This window comes from Labrus mixtus, chromosome 11 (genome assembly GCF_963584025.1).
Source record: "Labrus mixtus chromosome 11, fLabMix1.1, whole genome shotgun sequence".
Lineage (NCBI taxonomy): Eukaryota > Metazoa > Chordata > Actinopteri > Labriformes > Labridae > Labrus > Labrus mixtus.
Genome location: NC_083622.1, coordinates 17,182,169 through 17,203,841, shown reverse-complemented (window position 1 = coordinate 17,203,841; position 21,673 = coordinate 17,182,169). Strand labels below are relative to the sequence as shown.

General features: G+C 42.2%; 1 protein-coding gene across 5 annotated transcripts; it reads left to right on the top strand.

The window, feature by feature from the left end:
* Nucleotides 1-987: 987 nt before the first annotated feature.
* On the top strand, nucleotides 988-21,666 carry ttyh1 (tweety family member 1). 5 transcript variants are annotated; one of them, XM_061050350.1, is made up of 15 exons: nucleotides 994-1,373; nucleotides 6,072-6,241; nucleotides 7,789-8,018; nucleotides 10,200-10,311; nucleotides 11,391-11,728; nucleotides 13,822-13,917; nucleotides 14,111-14,183; nucleotides 15,648-15,723; nucleotides 15,886-15,941; nucleotides 16,213-16,305; nucleotides 16,403-16,495; nucleotides 16,607-16,746; nucleotides 17,421-17,588; nucleotides 19,147-19,225; nucleotides 20,587-21,666. In XM_061050350.1, the coding sequence occupies exons 2-15, from the start codon at nucleotides 6,107-6,109 to the stop codon at nucleotides 20,668-20,670; spliced, it is 1,773 nt and encodes a 590-aa protein (XP_060906333.1). In that variant the 5' UTR covers nucleotides 994-1,373; nucleotides 6,072-6,106; the 3' UTR covers nucleotides 20,671-21,666. The 5 variants fall into 5 exon arrangements, with proteins under 5 accessions (XP_060906334.1, XP_060906335.1, XP_060906333.1 ...); XM_061050354.1 differs by having other exon boundaries at nucleotides 1,002-1,373; nucleotides 17,421-17,481; XM_061050351.1 differs by lacking the exons at nucleotides 19,147-19,225; nucleotides 20,587-21,666 and adding an exon at nucleotides 18,439-19,135 and having other exon boundaries at nucleotides 988-1,373.
* Nucleotides 21,667-21,673: the final 7 nt, after the last annotated feature.

The window sequence follows — 21,673 nt, the reverse complement described above, 5'->3', positions numbered from 1 at the left end:
CGGAGTGCATATGTGAAAACGGCTTATGAGTCCGTGAGTATGCTCTCTCTGGCTCTTTACTGTTTGCTCCCTCGCTCGCATTATCTCCTTTCCTCCCTTCCCCCACTCTCTTTCAGTGACACAGAAAAACTAACGCCGCCCCCTCCCTCTTTGCTCGCTCGCTCGCTTCTGCCCCTCTTTCTCTAAAAACACCATACTCTTTTTTTTTTTTTTTTTTTAATTCCTTTTGCTGCCATTAAGGTTCAAACCTGCAGACCAATCACCTATGAAGCATCTCCATCAGCTCCCTCTCATCACTTCAGCTGCACCTCTCCTCAGCCTCCTGCCCCCTGAATCAGTGCTGATGCTGTTCTACTGCTTTTGCCTTTAAAAATCCATTGCATGCCGCTTTTCTCCCCCTTCTCTATTCATTGTTTTCTCCATTTCTCTCCCCCCCCCTCCTCCCTCTTTTCTCAACATCCCTCCATGGGAACCCACTTTTGCCCACTGTTGCTCTCCCCTGCATTTTCTCCTCCCCTTATTCATCCATGTTTGCTTATTACACTCTAATTGAATCTCTAACTCACATTAGTTCCCAATACAACTCCAGTTAAATAATATGCATCTAACCTGTGAGTGGATTTCTAAACAAAACCTCTTTGCTCAATCGTTCAGCACTCACAGTTGGCTGGCAGGTCGACATTTTTTTTAGCCCTTCTCACAGTAATCTGGTCAAGGTTCAGGCTGGAAGTCTGGGCACAGATTGGTCAGGTTGATGGGAATGTTCGTGGATGTTGGTGGGGGTTGGTGGTAGACGTGTGCCTCTGATATCTGGGTATGAAGTGAGAGAGGGGTTGGACCCCCTCTAATCCCCTTTAACAGATTAATTATCTTTGGGCAATATTGTGTTGCTGCCGTGTTGTGAAGTCGTACGGGCGTTAAACTACGAAGAGCTACAATGCAACGATAAAGGGTCCCTTAGGGGTGTCTCCTCAGTCTTAATCCCCCCTCTCTCTCTCTCTCTCTCTCTCTCTCTCTCTCTCTCTCTCTCTCTTTTGCTCTCTGACTCTCTCACTCGCTCGCTCTCGCTGAGAGCTCCTCTCCTATCCATCACCACAAGTACCTCTCCACTGTCACCAGACAACCCTACAATTATTGGCTATTTAATTTTTTCAATAAATGTAAGAAAACCCGGCTTATTTTCCCCCCTTTTCTCCCCATTTTGACATATTTTTGGCATGTCACCAAGCCTTTTTTTTCAGGATGATGTTTTTTCAAGAGCATCAAGCGCTGATGGCTGGCAGTGTACCGCTTTGAGTGGGTAAATATTTCACGGACACCGGTGAAGAGAGGAGACAGAAGGAGAGAGAAACCTCCCAACGCAGCCGATAGAGGTAAGAGACTGATCTCTCCCTTATCTCAATTTTGTTTTTAATTGTACATGTGGTTACTTAAATCATAATTTCCAGTCGAATAGAATATAATATGTAAATGCATTGTTCTGTTAATTTGCATCCATGCTCAGGTTAAAGAAAAAAATTCTAACCATCATACCAAAATGGATTCATGCACATCTAGTTCAACTACCACTATGCACTTAATGGATGCATGGTCTCTCATGCAGAGAAAGAAAATCATCACATGATGCTGTAATAATTTCATTGCATCCCATTATTTTTTTTCCACCTTGTGACCGTTCCATCTTTGTCACATTTTCTCTAAGTGATTTTACACTGTAATCTCTCTCTGAGCTGTCTTATCTACAGGATTATTGAATATTTGGTTGGTTGTGTGTAGGCTTCGGTCAGTAGCTTGGAAGCGTTTTGTCACCATCAACTTGTCATGTCGAGCTCTTGCACACACCACAGCACTGATTCGCTCTGACTTACTGACTATGAGCTGCACTTACTTACCTACGGTCAGCTGCACTCACTTCCAGGCTTCATCTTTGGAGCTGTGCATTTATATTGCAGATGAATGTTAAGTGAAAACTCAAATTAGGTTGTGAGTCTCTTCTTTTTCAGGCTTCAGTTAACAGTATTTAAATGTACGTAACTTGGCGTCCTTCAATAAAATGTTAATGAATTTCTCCTGGCTGGTGTATTGTGTTATGGGGCTGTAATGCTTCTCATAAATTACAGTCATTAAGGTTATTGATAAGAGGTTGTTGGACAGATACTTGAGCGTTAATGGGAATCGTTACGGACTTTATGAGGCAAAATGCATCATTTCAGCAGCAACAGGACTACATCAATTACATCATCAGATCAAGTGAGTCCTACTGTGATAAAAAAAGATGAAGGTGGAGATGATGGTCCCCGTGCTAAAGATGATCCTAAATTCAGCTGACAGAGATGCCTCATCCTTGCTCTCATTAGTTGCTTCACAAAATGGCCCTGTACTTTACATTCAGACATCATGGAGTCTCATACCATGCAACTCGTTTCATTCTCGCTGTCGTCTTGAGCTCGATGCAGCGACTGAAAACAAAACAGGGAAGCCTTTTTTTTTTTCTTTCTTAAGAGAGTCACGTTTGGGTGAGAGTCGCTGGTTTTCTTCAACATCCCTCTCCTCCCTCTCTTTTTTTTCTCTCTCCTCCACCGGCTGAACTCAAAAATCACATTTATTTGGCTTCACTTATGCAACGGTAACAGTCATGATAACAAGCTGGCAGGAGACATCAAGTCAACTTGAGGCTTCATATCTGTGACAAGTGCTGAGTAACTGCTGCTCCTGGACTGTAACCCCCCCCCCAACCCCCACTTCCATCAGCACATCATTAGGTCGCCTCAATAACTGTCGCCATGAGAATCCTACCATACAGACCTCATGTGCTCTATCAATGCACATTTCCTCAGTGAATCATTTTGTGCATTAATTGACCACACAATACATCAGACCTCCTGCTGTCACGCTGGTGAGTCATCTTTATCTTTAACACTTTGGTAGGTAGTTTAATAAGTCTCTTTGACAGGGCCAATGTAATCTGCACAGCCCGACTGTTTGGAATCTGTGGGCCAACTCCGGGGCAGGAAGATTTAAAAATAAAACATACATTTGAAATATGAATAATTAAAATAAATGCAGATGAGCACATTTCTCAAACAGCACATCACATAGAAAATGCTTAACGAAAATAATAATTGTTTCTTTAAGGTGTTTACAACTTGTTCCAACTCTTTCAAGTAGTATTCCATTAACTGTTTTGTTTACTCCTTTTACTGATACCACTGACTGAGAATTGTCTGATATTGAAAACCCCTAAGATACTAGTCTAATAAAACAACAATACCTGATTTTTTTTTAAAAGTTTATTTTGGGCTTTTCATGTCTTTAATGAGAGAGGACTTACTGAGAGAGAGGACAGTGGATAGAGTCAGAAATCAAGAAGAGAGGGTGGGAAGTGGGGAAGCAGCCACAAGTCGGATTTGAACCCTGGGCTGTCTGACCACGGCCTCCGTACATGGGGTGCACGCACTAAACACTAGACTACTGGCGCCCCTCAATTTCTGATATTTTGACAGCTTTGACTAACATTTAAACTGTCTGCTAACTCACACACTGTTGTGTAGTAGGTCTGTGTTATCGTCAATAGATAATTAACCTCACGCTTTGAATTTTAGGGGAGGGTTGGTCATGGTATTGGATCGCTGCATTGACGGGTTTGCTCGCCGAGGCGCGATTCAACATTTAGGCAGCATAGGAGGCTGATAACATCAATGGTATAGGGAAAACTTTACTGACAGTGAAAATGATTACCATACAGTTATGTTATCTATCAAAGGGAATGCTCTCCTATATTGACCCACTTTGTTGGCTGTCATGAACACAACAGGTGGACTGATTCTCCTTTGATGGTGGAATTATTCCCTTACTTGATTATAGCGCCTCTAAAACTGCTTTTTTCCCCCCCCTCCCAACTCTGATGAATGCACCTCATAGACCTGCCATACGTCTCCTCATATACGTCTAATCTAATCAATTCAGTCAAGATAAATGGTTAGAAATGAATAACACAACACCAGAGCACAGTCTGTTTACAGTGATGATGTGTGCCGGCCGGATGCGGCTCTCCCAGCGTGTGAACCATTATGTTGGGCACAGTTTTAATAAGGGAAATGGAGTGCTGGCAGTGATTCGATTTGTGACAGTTGGGCTGCTGGAACCATTAAGGTGAACCGGCTTATTGTAATGGGCTTAGAGCAGCAGCCCTGTCTGGCCTGTGGGTGAGCTGTTAACTTGTTCTGGGTCATAAACGCCCCAAATGTGAAAGGGAAATTGTTTGGCGTGAATGTGACATGTGGCTACATCCAAACTTTTTTCATGCAGGGTTTTATGAGCTACGGATTGAATCAATAGTGAGAGTGAAATGCCTCAGCAGTGTAGAACAATGTGCTGTTTAGAAGCTGAGATAAAAAAAAAAGATAACAGCTGCATTACGATACAATAAAACAAGCCTTTAATTCAGAATCTATCAAAGGTTATTCGACTCAAACATAGAATTGTACGGGCCTGTGATATCAGCATTGAGCTCAGCTCTGTAACTCTGTGTTGTGAATGGTTCTCTCTCTCTCTGAGCTGTCATAATAAAACTCTCTTTTCTTAAACACTATAGAGCTTTGCTGGTCTCTTAATCTGGGCAGCCAGTATCAGGACCCTACCAGGCCCCCGACTCGCCCTCCGCAACCCCCCCTCCTCTGCTCCGTCATTGTAATGAGGATTGGAGTGTATGTTTTGGATAAACGGATTTGCCTTTTGTATTTACCCTACTTTCTCCCCCTTGGCCGGCTTTAGCAAGAGAACGCTGAACAGGGACTGATGTTTGAGTCAAATATAGCAGCTTTTGTTTATTCTTGTTGTGTAGTTTTCTTCTGCAATGAGGACTTCAAAGACCCTCTTACATCCCCTAAATGTTGCTCCCATTACATACACCCTTTTAAAAGGTTAAGAAGACGTTCTGTGAATAGCAGCCAGTTGTCAAATAAGGTCATGTAATCTTCCTGGCTCAACCCCCTCTGACTAATGATTATTTGTATCAACATTTAATCTGTTGATTCTTTTTCATTGATTGATTAATTTTTGTTTTATGAGTTGTTAAAAAAAGGAGAAAGAAAATGCAAACACACGCTTCCAGAGAGAAAGGTTAGATAGCAAAAACTTAACTGGAAATACTTAGTTATCATCACAGTGACATTTTAACATGCTGGAAATGATGACATAATCTGCTGTTTATTGCCTCTGTAGTCAATTGTTTGAAGAATAGCTTGGGCTGTAATCACATCACAGACTCAACAAAATGTTTTGTTTTCGGTAACGTCTCAAAAACACTAAAGGAAAGTTAAGGGATGCAATAAATTATTTCAAATTTATCAACAATATTCTTTGTAATACATAGCTTCCTGGAAATTTTGAGAATTGTTTTTCAAGTTCAGCTTAACCTCATACCCATGAGAATATAACTCCAAATGAGATAAGTCACATTTCCTTATTCATATGAATCTGTCATTGTCTTTCAACCCAAACACATCAAGAAAAGTCTTCATTTGTTTGTCTCTGGTTATCGTTGTCTATTTCCTCTTCATTGTCTTTATTTTTTCTCGATATATGACCGTCCTGTTAGTTTTAAAAAGCTTATTAAAACATGTTGAAATGAATTAAAAAGGGGAAATTAGGAAAGCTATTGCACTGTAAAAGCCTGTTACAGGTTACCTTTATTTGTTCAGTCTCTTAAAGCCAAAAAGTTACAGGTGAAGCAAAAGCAGGGCAACACACTCCTGCCTCAGCGCTGAATCAGGTTCCTGTGCTGATTTAAGCACCCAAGAGTCTCTTTCAAGTAACTATGGCTGTCATTTTGACCTATACTTTTCTCTGGTGATGTCTGTTCATAAATTGTCTCCTTTGTGCGGGCAGACAGTGGTTGTGTTGAGCTTGCTGTGACCTCTGTGATCTGTTTGTCCTTCACCTTCTCCTAACCTTTCTTCTTTACTCTCCTCTGCTCTTACTCCACATCCTTGCTCGCTCGGACCTCTCTCTCTCTCTCTCTCTTTTTCTTTCTCTCGTTTCTCTCTCTCTTGCTCTCCCCTCCCTCACAGGGTTGGAGGAGGGGGGGGACAAGCGGCAGAAGAAAATGGCTGCCATGACAACGGTGCCCAGCTATGCCCCTTCACTGTGGGTGAGAGTGTGTCACGCCCTTCCCCGGCTGGACCTCACCATGCAGATGAAGGATAACATCTTTGTCCCTGACAGCTGGGAGTACCAGCAGGTAATGGACACCTGCCACAACTGCTCGTAACACACTATAACCACATGCTCAGTCTGAGGGGACACATTGCATAATAATTACAGCCCTGCTGCTCCATTTGTGGATATCAATGTAGAGGAATGTTGACCCTATTATGCAATACAAATTTCCCCCACATCCCTAAAAGTTGCTGGAAAACTACAAAAGGAATTTGTAGTCCGTTTAAACACATTTTAAGGCATTTAATAAAAGATTTGGCAGGAAGATTGCTATACTGTATCACTTAAGAGCGCCTTTGCTCAGATTACATCTTTAGTATTTTATACCTTTTTAAATGCTGTAATCATACCCTCAGTCTCAACTCTGCTTCTATGCATGCAGATACATTACACACATTGGTTTCAGTGAGTGTATGAGGGTCATTTACAGGTTTCCACCGCTGCTCTGCTCTGGACTTTGTAGTTTTTCCGCTGCAAAACTGCAAAGGCTTCATCCTTCTCCCTCCATAAGGTCCTTCTCATACAAAAACTGCTCTAGCATCTCAGAGTTCGTGTTAGTGACTCTGCAGTACAAAGAAAAAAATGTTTGTGTCTGTGTGAGTGTTTGTGTGTGTGTGTGTATGTGTGTGTGTGTGTGTGTGTGTGTGTGTGTGTGGGGGGGGGGCACAAATTATCCTGCAGAACAGAAAGACAAAAGAGAGTGAAAGTGCTCGGAGAAGGAGAATGAGAGAGGGAATGAGTAATGCGAGGAGGTTGCTATACAGAAGACCGGGCACACACACAGAAAGAGAGAGAAGCCTGGGAGAGTGGGAGCGAGGGAAAAACGAGAGAGGGAGAGAGAGAGAGAGAGAGAGAGGGAGAGAGAGAGTGGCGGTGAATGTATTTAAGTAGGTCACAGATTATTAATAGAGATTCAGTGGTGTGGAGAGAAAGAAAGAGAGAGTGGGGGAGAGAAAGAGTGTGAGAGCGCGGGGGAAAGGAGGGATTGGTGGGGTGGGGAGGGGCTACAGGGAACAGGAGGTGAGATATGGAGAAGGTGGAGGAGCGAGGAGCGAGGAGAGACAGACGGGCAGATGGATGAAGGATAATGCTATAGATGTGCTGGAGTGAAATACATTTCAGTGATGTTGACTTTATGACACGGAGCCTGATCAGGAGCAAAGTCTGATGGCTTAGTGACATTAATATTCACTCTGCACCGACAGATCAGGGATGCATGGGTTAAATCCTTTGAATCAAATATAAACAGCCAAGAATCACCTGATATAACATTTTTTATATCATCATTTTATTATACATTTTCAAAAAAGTGTGTAGTTGCATCATCCATTTTTCCCTATCTCTTCTAAAGACACAATTTATACTCTTCTACATTTTTAATCATTATCTCCTGCTGCCAATGGACGCAGTACAATATGCTATAAGCTATAGGATTTAACAGGATTAGCTAGTATTTTACTCTCTCAAATTGCTCCTCTCCACTTGTAAAAATTAGATTAAAATGCCATTTTTCACTTTCAATGAGTCATTTTTCCCTCTCCCTCCTCTTTTCTTCCTCCTCTCTTTCAGACTCTGCTGGTTTTGTCCAGCTTATCAGCCATCGCTCTCGTTATCTCGCTCTTGGTGGTTCTGTCCTTCCTTATACACTACTGCTGCTGTCACCGTGGCGACCGGGGCGAGGGATCAGAGGAGGAGGAGGAGGATGAAGATGGCAGCACAGGTCACGGTTACAGCGGGAAGAAGGGGAGGGGCATCTGCTGTGTCACGTGGGTGGCGGTTGCGGCTGTCACTCTGTGCTGGTGAGGAGGAGGATTCAGATGCCATTATTGACCGCTTATCTATCATATCTGATCGCCACGTACACATCCGCCATCGTTTAGTAGTGATGGGAGAAGTTTTCACATCTTTCGCTGAAGTAAAGAGACTGTAAAGAAATAGGCACTCCTACATGTAAAATGAATATGAGCAAGTATGCTATCAGCAAACATAAGAATGAAGACTGGAGACAGATTATATTTTTTTGGAAAGATGTGCATACTTTTTCCAGAACTGATTATTTGCTTTTTAATATTAATTTCACAATTCATCATCAGCATTTGGTTTCCATAGTGAGGTTTGGCTAATTTCAAGTAGTTTGGTCCAGTGGTTCCTAACAGATTCATCTGAGGGGTTTGTGAGATAATTCACAGTGCAGGAGGGAGGAAAAGTTTGAATACACAGCTTCACACTTTTTTTTTTAATCTTTTATAGTCTGCTGCTTAGTTTACTACATAAAGTCAATAGTAGCACCTCACTATCTCACTCTGCAAGAAAGTTATTTCCCCAAATTGTTGAACTGCTCCTTTAATTTAAACCACCTGATTGGTGTAGCCGCAGGTGTAAAATTAGTACATTTCAAAGTGACAAATGTCCTTGTCCTTTGTATTTAATTACTAGCTAATTATTAGCTTGACCGAATGTACTTAGTTACTTCTGAAAGCTGCCTTTTAGGTGGAGCAGCATCGAGGCTGTGAATCACACGCTGTCATCCTCCAACGTCATGTGGACTTTAGTCATTTATACAGACACCAATTTCACTGGAGAGGACAGGAGGCCTGGATGGCAGCTGACGGTCATGTTGGGTTGCTGTTTACCAACCACAGGCCTCTGACAGCTGTGTGTGTGTGTGTGTGTGTGTGTGTGTGTGTGTGTGTGTGTGTGTGTGTGTGTGTGTGTGTGTGTGTGTGTGTGTGTGTGTGTGTGTGTGTGTGTGTGTGTGTGTGTGTGTGTGTGTGTGTGTGTGTGTGTGTGTGTGTGTGTGTGTGTGTGTGTGTGTGTGTGTGTGTGTGTGTGTGTGTGTGTGAGAGGGTGATCTCAGCACGCCCCCCTACGACACAGTCACTTACCCGTCAGTGTTCCCCCTTTAGTTCTGGTGAACATGCAGTCATCGAGTCAGAGTACACTGTCTCTGCTGTACATGAACAGAAATGCTGCCTGACATCTGTCCAACACACTCTCATATAGAGGAAGCGCGAGTCAGCTGCCCATCAGACCTTTTTAAATCTAAATCTATGGGCCCAGCTGTGTGCCGTTATGAAATTATACTGCAATTGAATGCTTCAGCAGGGCTTGTTATTGTATTCCAGTCCATTCCCTGCACAGAAGCTGCTGTAATATCACAGGACATGATGTACTGTGCATTAGATTCCAAGTGTCATAATGATGTCATCTTATATGGACTGTAGGTTTCTGTGGTTCATGTCTCCCCCTTAATGCAAAAATAATGGAGTTGTCTCCTTCGCTGATGCTCCATACAAGATCTCTCTGTGCCAGACAGGATGAGGAAAATAATGCGGCAGTTTACATCTTGAAAATATTTAATGCGACACCCTTTTGCTCCAGATGGTGGCCTTTCGTCACAAAAACAACACTGTGTCATTTGAAGTGTGCACCCGCATTACACTGCGTTCACATTTGGCAGCTTGAAATGCAAAGCACACACAGACTCAGACACACATTCCTCCTTTTTCCCCCCTGCTTTCTAATCTGGGTCACATACTTTGTGGGAGATTGGGTCATACCATTCCTCTCGGGTTTGAGGGGATTTTACGAACATCTGGCCCGAGCTTTAATCTAAATATTTGAATAACCGAAAGATGTGTAAACACGTGCTATGTTTAACATTTGTAATATTTTCCTCGCCGAAGCTTAACCATTGAGTACTAGGAATCAACTGTCTTTTTTTTCCAATCATCTGTTTATTCCTGTCTCTGTGTTGCACTGTTGGTATGCTCACACAGACTGCACACATCCCATCCTCTTCAGCTCTATCTGCTTGTGTCAAATTCATTTAAAATGTACATACACACTGAATTAAACATTATATTTAGGCCTCTGCTATCTCTTCTTCTTTCCCCTCTCTCACTCTCTCTCACTGCACACACACTCATATATATTTATCCTCCCACAGTGTTTTCATGTCTCTTTTTTCCCCTTTGCAGTGTTGCCATAGGCGTCGGTTTCTATGGCAACAGCGAGGCTAATGATGGGATGTATCAGTTGACCTCGTCTCTTCTCACAGCCAATTATACGCTAGCTTCCATCGATCTGCTGGTGAGTGTTGCTCCCTGCAAGTAAACTGTCATGCAGAGTATCTACCTTGTGTGTGTGTGTGAGAGTGTGTGTGTGTGTGCACCTGTGTGTGCACCTGTGTATGTGTGGGAGAGAGGAAGAGGATGTGTTGATGCTTACATGTGGTCTACAGAGAGCCAAAGACAATCAGATACAAACTTCTGTTGTATTGATCTCCCTGTGGTCAGACAGTGGTTTGTGTGTCAGACTGATAAATGTCCTCTTCTGTTGAGCGCTGTAGAATATACAGGTCAGCAAAACACAACAATATACTGTAGACCCTAATACCTGATTGAGCTGGAAAAACACACGCGAGTCCATCAGTCCAGCTCATTATCATTTATATCAAAGATCACAACATAGTAGTAAAAATCTAATATGAACCTCATGGAGCTACAGACACAGGGGATTATTGTCTTATAGGCCCTGAATGCAACAGTCCAACTTGACAGTGAATCATTCAAATGAAATAAAGAAGATGGATATGGCCCATTTGAGAAGAATATCGCTTAATCAATCACGTGAAAAATTACCCACATGTTCCCACTGAAACTACATGCAGATGTGCTTCATTTGAAGCCATAAAACATACAATTATGTACAAAATAAATGTACTAAATGCAGGAAAATAGCATTAAAGATAATGTGTGATAAACATGAATTTATATCAATTGAAATTGATGTAACAAATTGCAAATAATTGGCCACACACCACCCTGTTCTGATTTAGAGAAAAAACAAATAAGTCATCATGATTCAAAACAGAACAAAACATTCTGCACTCTTGTTTCTCTGCACAGAAGCCATCATTAATCGTCTCTAAACAGCCTGAAAAGAACCTTTGAATATCTCGTAGTTAGAAGACTAGAGTTTTACATTGGGCAGTTTGGTCAGGTCTAAACTTGCTTTATAGATGATCAGGAAATGTGCATCACAAACTGCCCACCATCTTTAGTTCTGCATCTCAATAAAACGACCACAATGATTTTACAAGCATCATCCTCTTTACTCTGTGGTTTCATCCCACTTAACTCCCCTCCCCATTCTTCCCTCCTCTCCAGATTTCAGACACAATCTCCGGGCTGCAACTGTCCATCTCTGGCCCTCTGACGTCCATGGAGGAGCTTTTTACCGGCAGTAAACCGTTTCTGGTGTCGACGCGAAACTGCCGGAGGTTATCTGAGAACATGATCAAGCTCCTCTCCTCCATCTCTCTGGCTCGCTCCAGCGTGGATGCAGGCCTGTGGAATGACAGCAGTGTAAGCGGGGCATCCATCATCCCTCTGACCCCGGTCCCTCCCTCTGTGGCTCCAACAGTGGTACCCGGCAGCAGCTTAATGCCCAACCCTTTCTCACCAGGCTGGGCTGCCAACACACTGATGGTCAATGAGGACTACAGGTGAGACTGCAGTCCAGAGAGGGCCGCTGGACTAATGAGTAAATGTTTACATTTGATACAAAAAAAAAAAACACAATAGATATCCTTATTGATGCTGTGTTACAAAAAAAAAGTTCACTTAAGATGAAAATCAAAGTTTTTTACGTAGACTTTGTCTGAGCTGGGAATTATGGGAAAGATAAAGTGTGTTTGGTAGTCTACATGTGCTGTATTTGATGTAGGCCGTCTTTGTGTGTCATCAAACTATAACTGATTTACATCTCTTAGCCATTGTCTCTCTTTTAGAGACTGTATACCTGTGTAGAATCCAAATAAAATTCAGTTTTCGTACAAGTTAATGCAGCAAAAAAATTAGATGGGACCATTTGGAGAATAATGCCTATAAACCCTTGTGGTCAATTTCAAATCTCAACTTCTTCAGACTGTTTATCAACACTGCCAGACTTTTAGTTTTTCAAGAGGATGAGGAAACTCTTCTGACCGCCCTTCATAAATATTGCATTTTAATCAGTATGGCTGTGCTTGTTGAGGTTATGCAATGGACACAAAATACTTCTAAACATTATGTGGTGATGGCATGCCTTCATATCCCATCTCCCGTAATGTACACCCTTCAATTGTAAAAAGTAAAAGTCCATAGCTACAATGCTCGTATTGATTAATAATGTGCACAGTTGCTAACCATTAACAAAAAAACACACACACAGCTGACACACAGGATGTCATTCATCAGCTGTTTTAGACAGTAAGAGGTTAAAGAGGGGTCAGCTCATAACTTCACCACTTTCCTGGCTTCCTGCAGTGGAGCCTGCCTCACTTTTATAAGCACTGAAACTATTTGAGCTCACCACAGGCATGTGTTGAGTGAATGACTCTTTTTTCCCCCAACATAACTATCCTAATAATCTTATTACACTACTGCTCTGTTTTTTACTTTGTAAACTGTGTAAAAGGGAAAGTTTTAATCCAGGATCAGGAAAAAAAGCTGAATGAATAAAACCAGTTATTTCACACATCACCACAAACACAATGGCTGATGACCAATCAGAATTGACAGAAATATAGAGATAGACTGGCTGTATACACGAGTGCCGACGGATAAAATGTAGATAAATGAAACAATAAAAACTATACTTAAACCACTGATAAAACCACAAAATAACCCACCATTGCACATTTGCACTGACCTTCATTTTCCACACATACATGCGTTGCACATTCAAATGTAGCTTTTATCATTATGAAAAGTACCACGCTTTTAGATTACGACTAAAAAAGGAGACTAGAAAGCAGAACATTCAGATCATATCAACAGTGCAGTTCCTCACATCGGATAAAACTTCAACCTCACTGGAGTAACAATTTACATTTAAATGGTCAAAAGAAGATTCAACACAAAAGAAAGAAAGGATTATTTAAATTGCAGGGGGAGGGGGGGGGGGGGCTGCAGACCAAAGAATGTAAACTATTCTTTTGTAGAGGCTGATAAGTTTTTTTTTTTTTAATTCACAAGTCACATGAACTCTCTTGTTTAAGAGTGTACATTTTTACATACAGTAGTTTAATTTCAGTCCCCACTAGGGGATCTTTGAAAACAGCATGTCTTAACCAGAAAGAGAGAAAAGGTCATTTTAATGTCTAGAAACATCAAAACAAAATCATTTATAGTTTTTTTTGCTAATTTCTGTTTGTTTTGTTTTTTTCAAACGATGCTTGTGTGACTCTGCTTCATGATGTGAGTCAGCTTATGTTTTAAATAATAAAAATCCAACTTAATTTGTATGCCATGTCAGTCGGTCTTATCAACAAGCTCAAGATGTAAATTATGTATTAACTGAAGTATATTTAATATTGAACATAAATTCCCATGAAATAAAACCAGAAAAAAAAACTACACAGCTTTAAACCTGACCACAAAACTGAAAATCAGTAGAATATATAAAGTTTGAGAACCACAAATTGTCTTGTGTTTTTTATGTATGTCTCTAAATAGTTTAAATATTTTTTTCTCTCATTTAATGCAAGAAACAATCTGACTTTTTGTATCTAATAAAACTTTCTATGTGTGGTGTTTGTGTATTTCTTTGATATAGGTGGCTATCGTATGTGTTGTTGCTGCTGCTCGACCTCATAGTGTGTCTGTTCATCCTGCTGGGGTTGGCAAAGCAGGCTCGCTGGCTGCTCATCCTGTGAGTACACACACGCACACACGCACACATTCACACACAGGCACATACTCATGCATGCACGCATGCCCCCGCACGAAGACACACACACATACACACAGAGTCTTGTTGCTTTCGACACAAACAACACAACAGTGAATTAATGGTCTGGGTGTCCTCTTGGCTGAAGAGCTTGTGCTGCTCTCTCCCACCACAGGATGACCGTGCTGGCCTGGCTGGCTCTCTTCCTGAGCTGGGGCTCCCTGGGTTTGGAGACAGCCACTGTAGTGGTGAGTAGACCCAGGACAAGTACTCTGCTGATGGGAGTGAGGGAGAGAGAGAGGGATGAGGAGCTGGAGGAATAGAAAGTGAATGAGGCTATCATTGGAAGGATGGCCACCTACAGCTGAGGAAAGAGAGCTATAGGAGGCAGACCCATGATGGCAGGCCTAAGCCGTGTGTATGTTTGTGTGTGTCAGTGAGTGTGTGTGTGTCATTTCTGTACCCATTGTGCTAAACTGTGAAAAGACCTGCCTCCTAGGGAACGCTGCAGTCGTGGCAGAGGACCAAAAAGGCAGGAAAATGGGGCAGAGATTAAAGATTCAATGCGCGTGTGCACATTTGTGAACAAAGTGTGTTTGTGTAGAAAAGTGCATGTTTTCCATGTAAGTGTGTTTGCGAGTGTGTGGGCGTTTGGCTTGGAGAAGTGAAAATGGAAGATGAGGAGAGTTGCTTACAGGAGAGGAGAGAGGAAGCGGAGGAGAGTGCATCTCCAGATCAGTTAGAGACAGACAGAGTGATAGAGAGAGAGCAGTGCGAGGCTTGAAGATGGAGCGTTAACTCAGTCCCCGAGGCTTCACAGGCACGAGTACAAGTGTGAGTTTAATCCTACGAAGTGAAATTCACAAACATGATAGCCGGGCAAACTTACAGCTGTGCTTTTACAGCTAAATATGACAACAAGCGAAGTGCTTTGATTTACACGCAGAAATCAGTCCACTTTTAAAGGCAGGGACATAAAACAGAAGAAGAATGTTTTTCATGTCCTTTCCAGAGAAGTCCTTTTTCTGTTCCCCCAGTGAAGTCTCACTCTATGAAGGGGACACTGTTTTGGGGGGCTGTTTGAAGAGGGTAAATTGTGGCTGTTTTTCTGCCCTGCTGCCCACTTTAAAAGTCCCAGTGTCATGTGGAGCTGGCAGGAGATGTCCCAAGTCCTGTGGGTTCGAACAGAGCCGCTCTGTCTCTGACCACTGACCGGGGAACAATGGCCCAGCTGTGGTTCTGCCCATTTTCTCCTGCTTTTCCCGTCAGCCGCCCGGCGCTCTGTGTGTGTCTCTCACTCCCTCTTCTGGTGGGCCGAGCTCAAGCTGAGTGTGTTTGTGGGAGAGCTGTGTCTAAAAGTAGGACAGATTGTACAGGAATGTATCGAGATGATGTGGAAAAAAAAAAAGGTTAGCAGAGGGGAGGATATGACTGATGAGCTAATGGAAAGAAAAACTAGTTGTCAGATTGTAGCGTAGGTTTATCCAGGACAGCATGTGATGTATCCGATCAATATTCACCGGCGTATTGCGGGCTGCTGTCAGATATCTGAGGAGGTTAATATGTCAGTCGGTCTGTGTGTCTGCTAACGTTTTCCCTTGTGATCATTTTCTCTTTCGCCCTCTATCTTTTGCCTCATCGGTCCCTCTCTCTTGCTGTTTTTTTCTCTCGTCATCCCCTCTCACTCTCCCTGTCACTCTCTGCACGGTCAGGCTCTCAGTGACTTCTGCTCTGATCCGAACATGTTTGTCCTCAACTCGACCCAGTTCAACTCAGGGACCAGCTCAGGTATGGTATTTAGTCTGCTTCTGCACAAACAACACAGTCTGACAATGCTGGTTGTCTTCGGATTCTGCAGAAAACTTGATTTACCTCCAATCTGTGCACATGTCAGCATCAATTTCATGACAATTTCCTCTGTTGTCCTGTGGTGTTATGTTGCCCATTCAGATGTGTTGGATTATTACCTGACCTGCAGCAGGCGCATGAACAGTCCGTTCCAGCAGGTAACATGACCTCCCATATCTCATATATGTATCAGAGCACATTGCAGGCTTTCAGCTGACACGCTCAACCTGATTTACAGTAAGTGAGCAGGCTGCATGTCAGACTAGCTCAAGGCCGGTTAAGGACAAATCATGTGAAGATGGGATGGACAGCTATTGCTGCGTGTCCTGTCCTTGAATTATTTGCTCTACATGCACAGCATATTAACGATGTATTTAAGCAATAATGCAAAAATGAAAGCTCCTAACTTCACGGACTTGTTGGCTACAGCTGCTGACCCAGTCGCAGAGGGCGTTGTCTAACATCCACACACAGCTCTCCAATCTGGACAGAAATGCTCTCACACAGTTCCCCAAAGCGGAGGTATGTTATGTATGTAACAATGCAGCATGAGAAATCAAAGTTCCTCTTCCTTTTTGGTCCATTTTCTCACTTTTTGCTTTTTTTTCTGTCATTGCAGAAATCACTCAGGGAGGTTCAGCAGATACTCAACTCCACAGAGGGAAACTTCCATCAGCTGGTGGCACTGCTGAACTGCCGAGGTCTGAATAAGGTAACAAGATACGCAGTGCATGTGTATAGGAGATTAATGACAAATATACAGTTAATCACCAATTTATGTTTCTTTTCCATCTCCATTTATATATCCGTCTTTTTTCTGCAGGACTACATTGACTCTTTGAAAGGCCTGTGCTATGATGGGATGGAGGGATTGCTCTACCTCTCCCTGTACTCTTTCCTCTCTGCTTTGGCCTTCACTGCCATCCTCTGCTCCCTGCCCGGTGCCTGGAGGAGCTTCCCCAGGTGAGAGACGAGGGGGAATATGTTTATAGTGCAAAACTTTTTTATAAGGATGTTCCTTATGTACATTTTCAATAAAACCAAGGACAATTGGGAGAAGTAGCATACCGTACACATTGCCAAAAGCAGTAAAAAGAGAGGGGATACGAGCCAAAAACTAGTTTGATCTTGGGTCGTAGTTCCACTAAAAAGCATTAAACCCACAGTGTCAAGGAGGATATGAACCTCTCTTACCACTTAATAAGATATAATGTGCAGAGGAGTTGGTTTGGTTCTCCCCCAAATAATACAGTTTAATGTTAAAGAGTGAGATATGTGTGACACAGGTTTGTAGAATCTGCTGAGAGACAATAAAGTGAGGGCAGTGTGTTACAGCTCTGCTCATTAGAATACTGATCAAGTGTTGTGTCAAGATTTCAGAATAGGTAGTTTGTGATTGGTGCTGCTAATGTTGAATGAAATCTGCTGGCACATTTTTTTATTTTTTTATTTTCCTGAAATATGAGCGTCTAACTTACACAAGAGGAACAAGAGGAACTATACAGTAGAGCTGTCTTGGGATACGCATCTAAATAAATAAATAAAATGATTATGTAATGAAGTGCTATTGAAAATAGAGTTTGTCATCCCTTCTCTGCTCACACATGTGCCTGTGTCTCTTTCTTTGACGACGACAGTGAATCGGAGGAGTACGAAGACTCGGACAGTGAGAGTGAGGACCCCTTCACCTCCCATCAGGCACGTAGACCTCAGGCCTCGGGGTCTCAACGAGGGGCCATGGCCCCCTTCTATAATTACCCGGGGGCCGGGTGGACACCCCCCTTTTCTAGTGCGCCGCCCCTCCCGTGAGTAACACAGACACACAGACACGCAGACAGACAGACAGACAGAACAGCCCAGATGTCTCAGGAAGGGGAGGATGTTGCTCTTAGATAAAGACTCTACATCAGGCATGTGCCTTTGTGTGTAGATCTGTATGCATGGGCAACTTTTATTCTAATACCCCCTCCCCTTAAGATTAGGGACTATATATATGCTAGGATGTAGTATAGCAACACAGAGTATGTTTAACCAACACAAAGAGAATTACCAATGTAGTGATGTTTTTCTGCAGACACATAGACATTTTTAGACCACACTTCTCTCCTTCAAACACTTATATATTTATATTAGTGATACACATGTATTGCACATCCATCTTCTGAAGGGAGCAGTGCAGTGTAGTGCAGTGTAGTGCAGTGTAGTGCAGTGTAGCTAGGTTTACACACTTTGCTCGATAGCCATGCAGGATTAGTGTAAATTCACAGCCAGGTTAAGCACATGCATTGCAGACAGACACACAGACAGGTCAATATGGACTCCAGTGTAGGCAGAGAAACAGACACAACTCCAGAAGTCTGTCTGTCTGTGTGTCTGTCTATCCGTCTGTCGAGTGTTTCAGGACAGACGATGTGTAGGCCGCTCGCTCATTTCACAGATCTGGTCTCAAATGGCGTCCTGTCTCCTAAACAGCAGCAGAGTACTGCTGTGTTGGGGGGAGGGTGTCATTGACGAGGCTGCGCTCTTAAAAACTCCGGCGATGTGAGGCTCAGGTTGACTATAGGTAACCCCCGCTCCACGCACCCACCCACCACCAAAACACCCTCCCGCATCTCTCTCATCCGCCTCCTTACTGTTGTGTCCGAATCTCTCCAGTTATCTCTCTGGCTTCTTGCTCTATCAAACCTCCTGCTTCCTTTTATAGTTCTCCCTTTTTTTTTTTTTTCCCCTCACTTTCAGTTTTATGTTTTTTTTCCTTCCTTCCACCTTCACTGGTGTTTACAAGCTTAGTAAGAGCTCTGAGAATCCTAACCGGGAACTAATTCACTTTCAATGCCAGCTGCTCCCGTTTAATTTTAACACACAAAACAAGGATACTGACTCAACTGAACCATCAAGGCTCAGAAACTCAGCCAGCACCGAAAATACAGTCCACTCTTTTAAGACAGAATCAGCTTGGGATGGCTTTAAAAGCTTTCTGGGGTTTTTCATGCATATAAACAGATTTATAAGAAAAACAGCTGCAATGGGACTGATGAGTCACATCCAGCCTTAAATGCATGTGATTGCAGATTATTTGTTTAAATCCTGCAGTCAGGAGTGGACTGTATGGTGCTCACATGGCCTGTAGTATTAATACAAACTAGTTATACTGAGTGCTGTGTTATTCCGCACTATATTTCTAACCACTCTCTCTCCTTCTTGCCTGTCACCTGTCCTTGGGTCCCGTCACCCTGCGGCCTCCCCCTCTCCTCCGCCCCCTCTGTCTTTCTCAATGTGTCTCACCCCTGTCTCCCTCTCTTCTTCATCCTCCACTCCTCCTCTCCCTCTCTTCTGTCCTTGTCTCTTTCTATCTCTATACAGGACTCCAAACGTTTCCTCCAATGGCAACCCTGGCTATGAGAGCCTCCCCTTGACTGACAGGCAGTCCCCACCCCCCTCTGTGAGTTCCTCTGTACTTGTGACACCATCACAGTCTCTCTGCCTTTTGATCGTTGCTGTTAGTACACACGCTCGCTTTGATAATTATAGCAAACGGACTAACATGGTGTTAAGCCTTCGACCTCGCAGGACCCTGTGGGCCGGCCTTTTGTTGTTTTTGGTGCAATGCTGCAAATCATGCAAAAACATGAAAGAGAATTCAAATATTTCCACTGTCACCAATAACCCTGTGCATACCTCTTCGATAGTAAGATCAATTTGATTGCTTCATGACCTTTTCTCAATATCTCACTCTGACCACAGCAGTTTTAACAAGTTCAGCACTAATGAACATTCAGCTGAAAGCTAATTCCTGACCTCAGAAGCAGAAGTCTGACAAAAATGTATTCAGCTCCAGGTACCCTTACTTTTTACATAGTCACACCTCATGGACCTCCAATCTCCATGACAACTAAGTGAACTTTGTCCAGAAATAAAGACCATTATGGCCATTATATTCTTTTAGCTAGGATAAGCTTGAAATAAAACAGTGTCAAAACATGTATCCTTACTATAAATGTTTACTGTTGAAGAAGTGAGACAGAAATGATTCAGACTAATTGAAAAGATTATTTTGCTAAAGTGCTCATGATGGATAGGCCGGGTCTTTGTAATATAGCAATAAGTAAGGTCTTTTACCTGCTTTTTGTAACATAACAATGAGTAAGGTCTTTTAACCTGCTCTTTTGTAATGTTAACAGACAAAGAGTAAGGTCTTTTACCTGCTTCTTGTAAAGTGTCTCGAGATAACACTTGTTATGAGTTGACGCTATACAAATAAAAATTGATTGATTGATTGATTGATTTAGTCTCAGCATCTTTTACTTTTTCTTCTCTGGAACAGAAGTTTGACAAAATGATTTTGAAAAAACTTCTTCCACTCATTTCTTCCAGTTGCTTCAGTCTCATATCATTGTCTTACTAAGCAGATGGAGTCTGGAGGGGCCATCTGCAAAGAACTACAATAACACAGTCATAATGTGACTATCATGATTATGTAGCTAAACGTGAGGAAGCTCTGTTTGAAATCTGTGAAAGACAGTAAGCTGATCTTTAGCTTGTTATTTAAGGGCAAATAGTTAACCTAATAATAAACAAATTGCAGTTAAAATGCTGTCTGTTGATTAATCCTGAAAACTACATTTATTTAAGCCTGTGGGTCAGACAGTGAGATAAAGAAACTTCTGCTACTATTGATTATTTGAACTCTTCACATGTGAATTAACAAATCGTGTTCTTTTCTCTTTCATTTTCTCTGGATCCATCTTCGGACCGTGTCTACCTCTCCTCTCTTGACTCCCATCCTATTTTCTGGAAGTGCAGTACTCTCCCAGCATGCTGACTGGTTATGGGGGAAGTCAATCACATCCCAACCCTGCCCATTCGCGGAACCTGTATTCACGTTGATTCTATTTTTTTTTTGTTAGGAAATGTATAGAAAAAAATGTTTAGTTTTCATATGAATGGACACTTTACTGAAATGAAAAAGAAGCTAATCTGTATAAAATGAATGCTAGGTGTCAGTTCAAAGTGTGTAACGTCAGTACCACTGAATATGATCCTTATTCGAAGCACTTAAAAGACGCAGGTATAAAGGGACTGTTGATTGAACCGACAGTGTTAATGCTGGTTGTGCAAAGCTATGAACCAAGTCCACTTGGTCTAAACTCTTCCCCCCTTGTCTGTCAAAACTCTTTGTAAACTGTGAACAGTGGTGAGGCAAGTCAGAATGGTATTGACGTTACTACGTTGTAGTTTTATATTCTTAAATGTATCAGTACCACCGATTTATTTTTAAGTTTTTATATAAATATTGTTGTAGAAAAGCACTGGCACGTAGCAACACAACACATTTTTTTCTGTGAATGGTTATGCAGTTTTCTCACTTGGTATCTTTTTTTTAAATTACTTTTTATAGGTGGCAATTCTGTATTTTCCTTGTATTACCTTATGGTATTCTGTATATCTCACTGTCTATAATATCTGAATAATCATGAACCTTTGCTCTTAAAAAAAAAATTACTTGAGGGCTACCAAGACCCTGTTTTCATGATTGAATGGAGGACTACAACTACCACTCAAGTCTTGAGAGTTGAGAACTACAATTCCCATGCGACAGCAGGTACATAGCAATATAATTCTTGCTACTGGTGCTGCAGTAGCCCTACCGTAACTAGCAATAAGTACTATGTATAGCATTGGGTTTCTGGGATCTCTCCACGATGTTTTGTGTATATATAAGGTATGGTATGTTGGAGATTTCATTGAATCCCCCCCTCCCCTCCCTGCCTACTGACCTTGTTAACCCAAATTGAGTTTGTATGGTTATCAATGCTCCTTTTGAATGGCATCCTTTTACACTCAAAAAAGTCTAATATAAATAAAAATAACTTCAATAACCGTCATATGG

What these genes read in the sequence shown, in the direction of transcription:
- ttyh1 (XM_061050350.1), top strand. Translation starts at nt 6,107, where the DNA reads ATGGCTGCCATGACAACGGTGCCCAGCTATGCCCCTTCACTGTGGGTG. An exon ending in TGGAGACAGCCACTGTAGTG is followed by an intron (nt 14,184 to 15,647) that starts GTGAGTAGACCC and finishes CTGCACGGTCAG; the next exon opens with GCTCTCAGTGACTTCTGCTC. An exon ending in CAACTCAGGGACCAGCTCAG is followed by an intron (nt 15,724 to 15,885) that starts GTATGGTATTTA and finishes TTGCCCATTCAG; the next exon opens with ATGTGTTGGATTATTACCTG.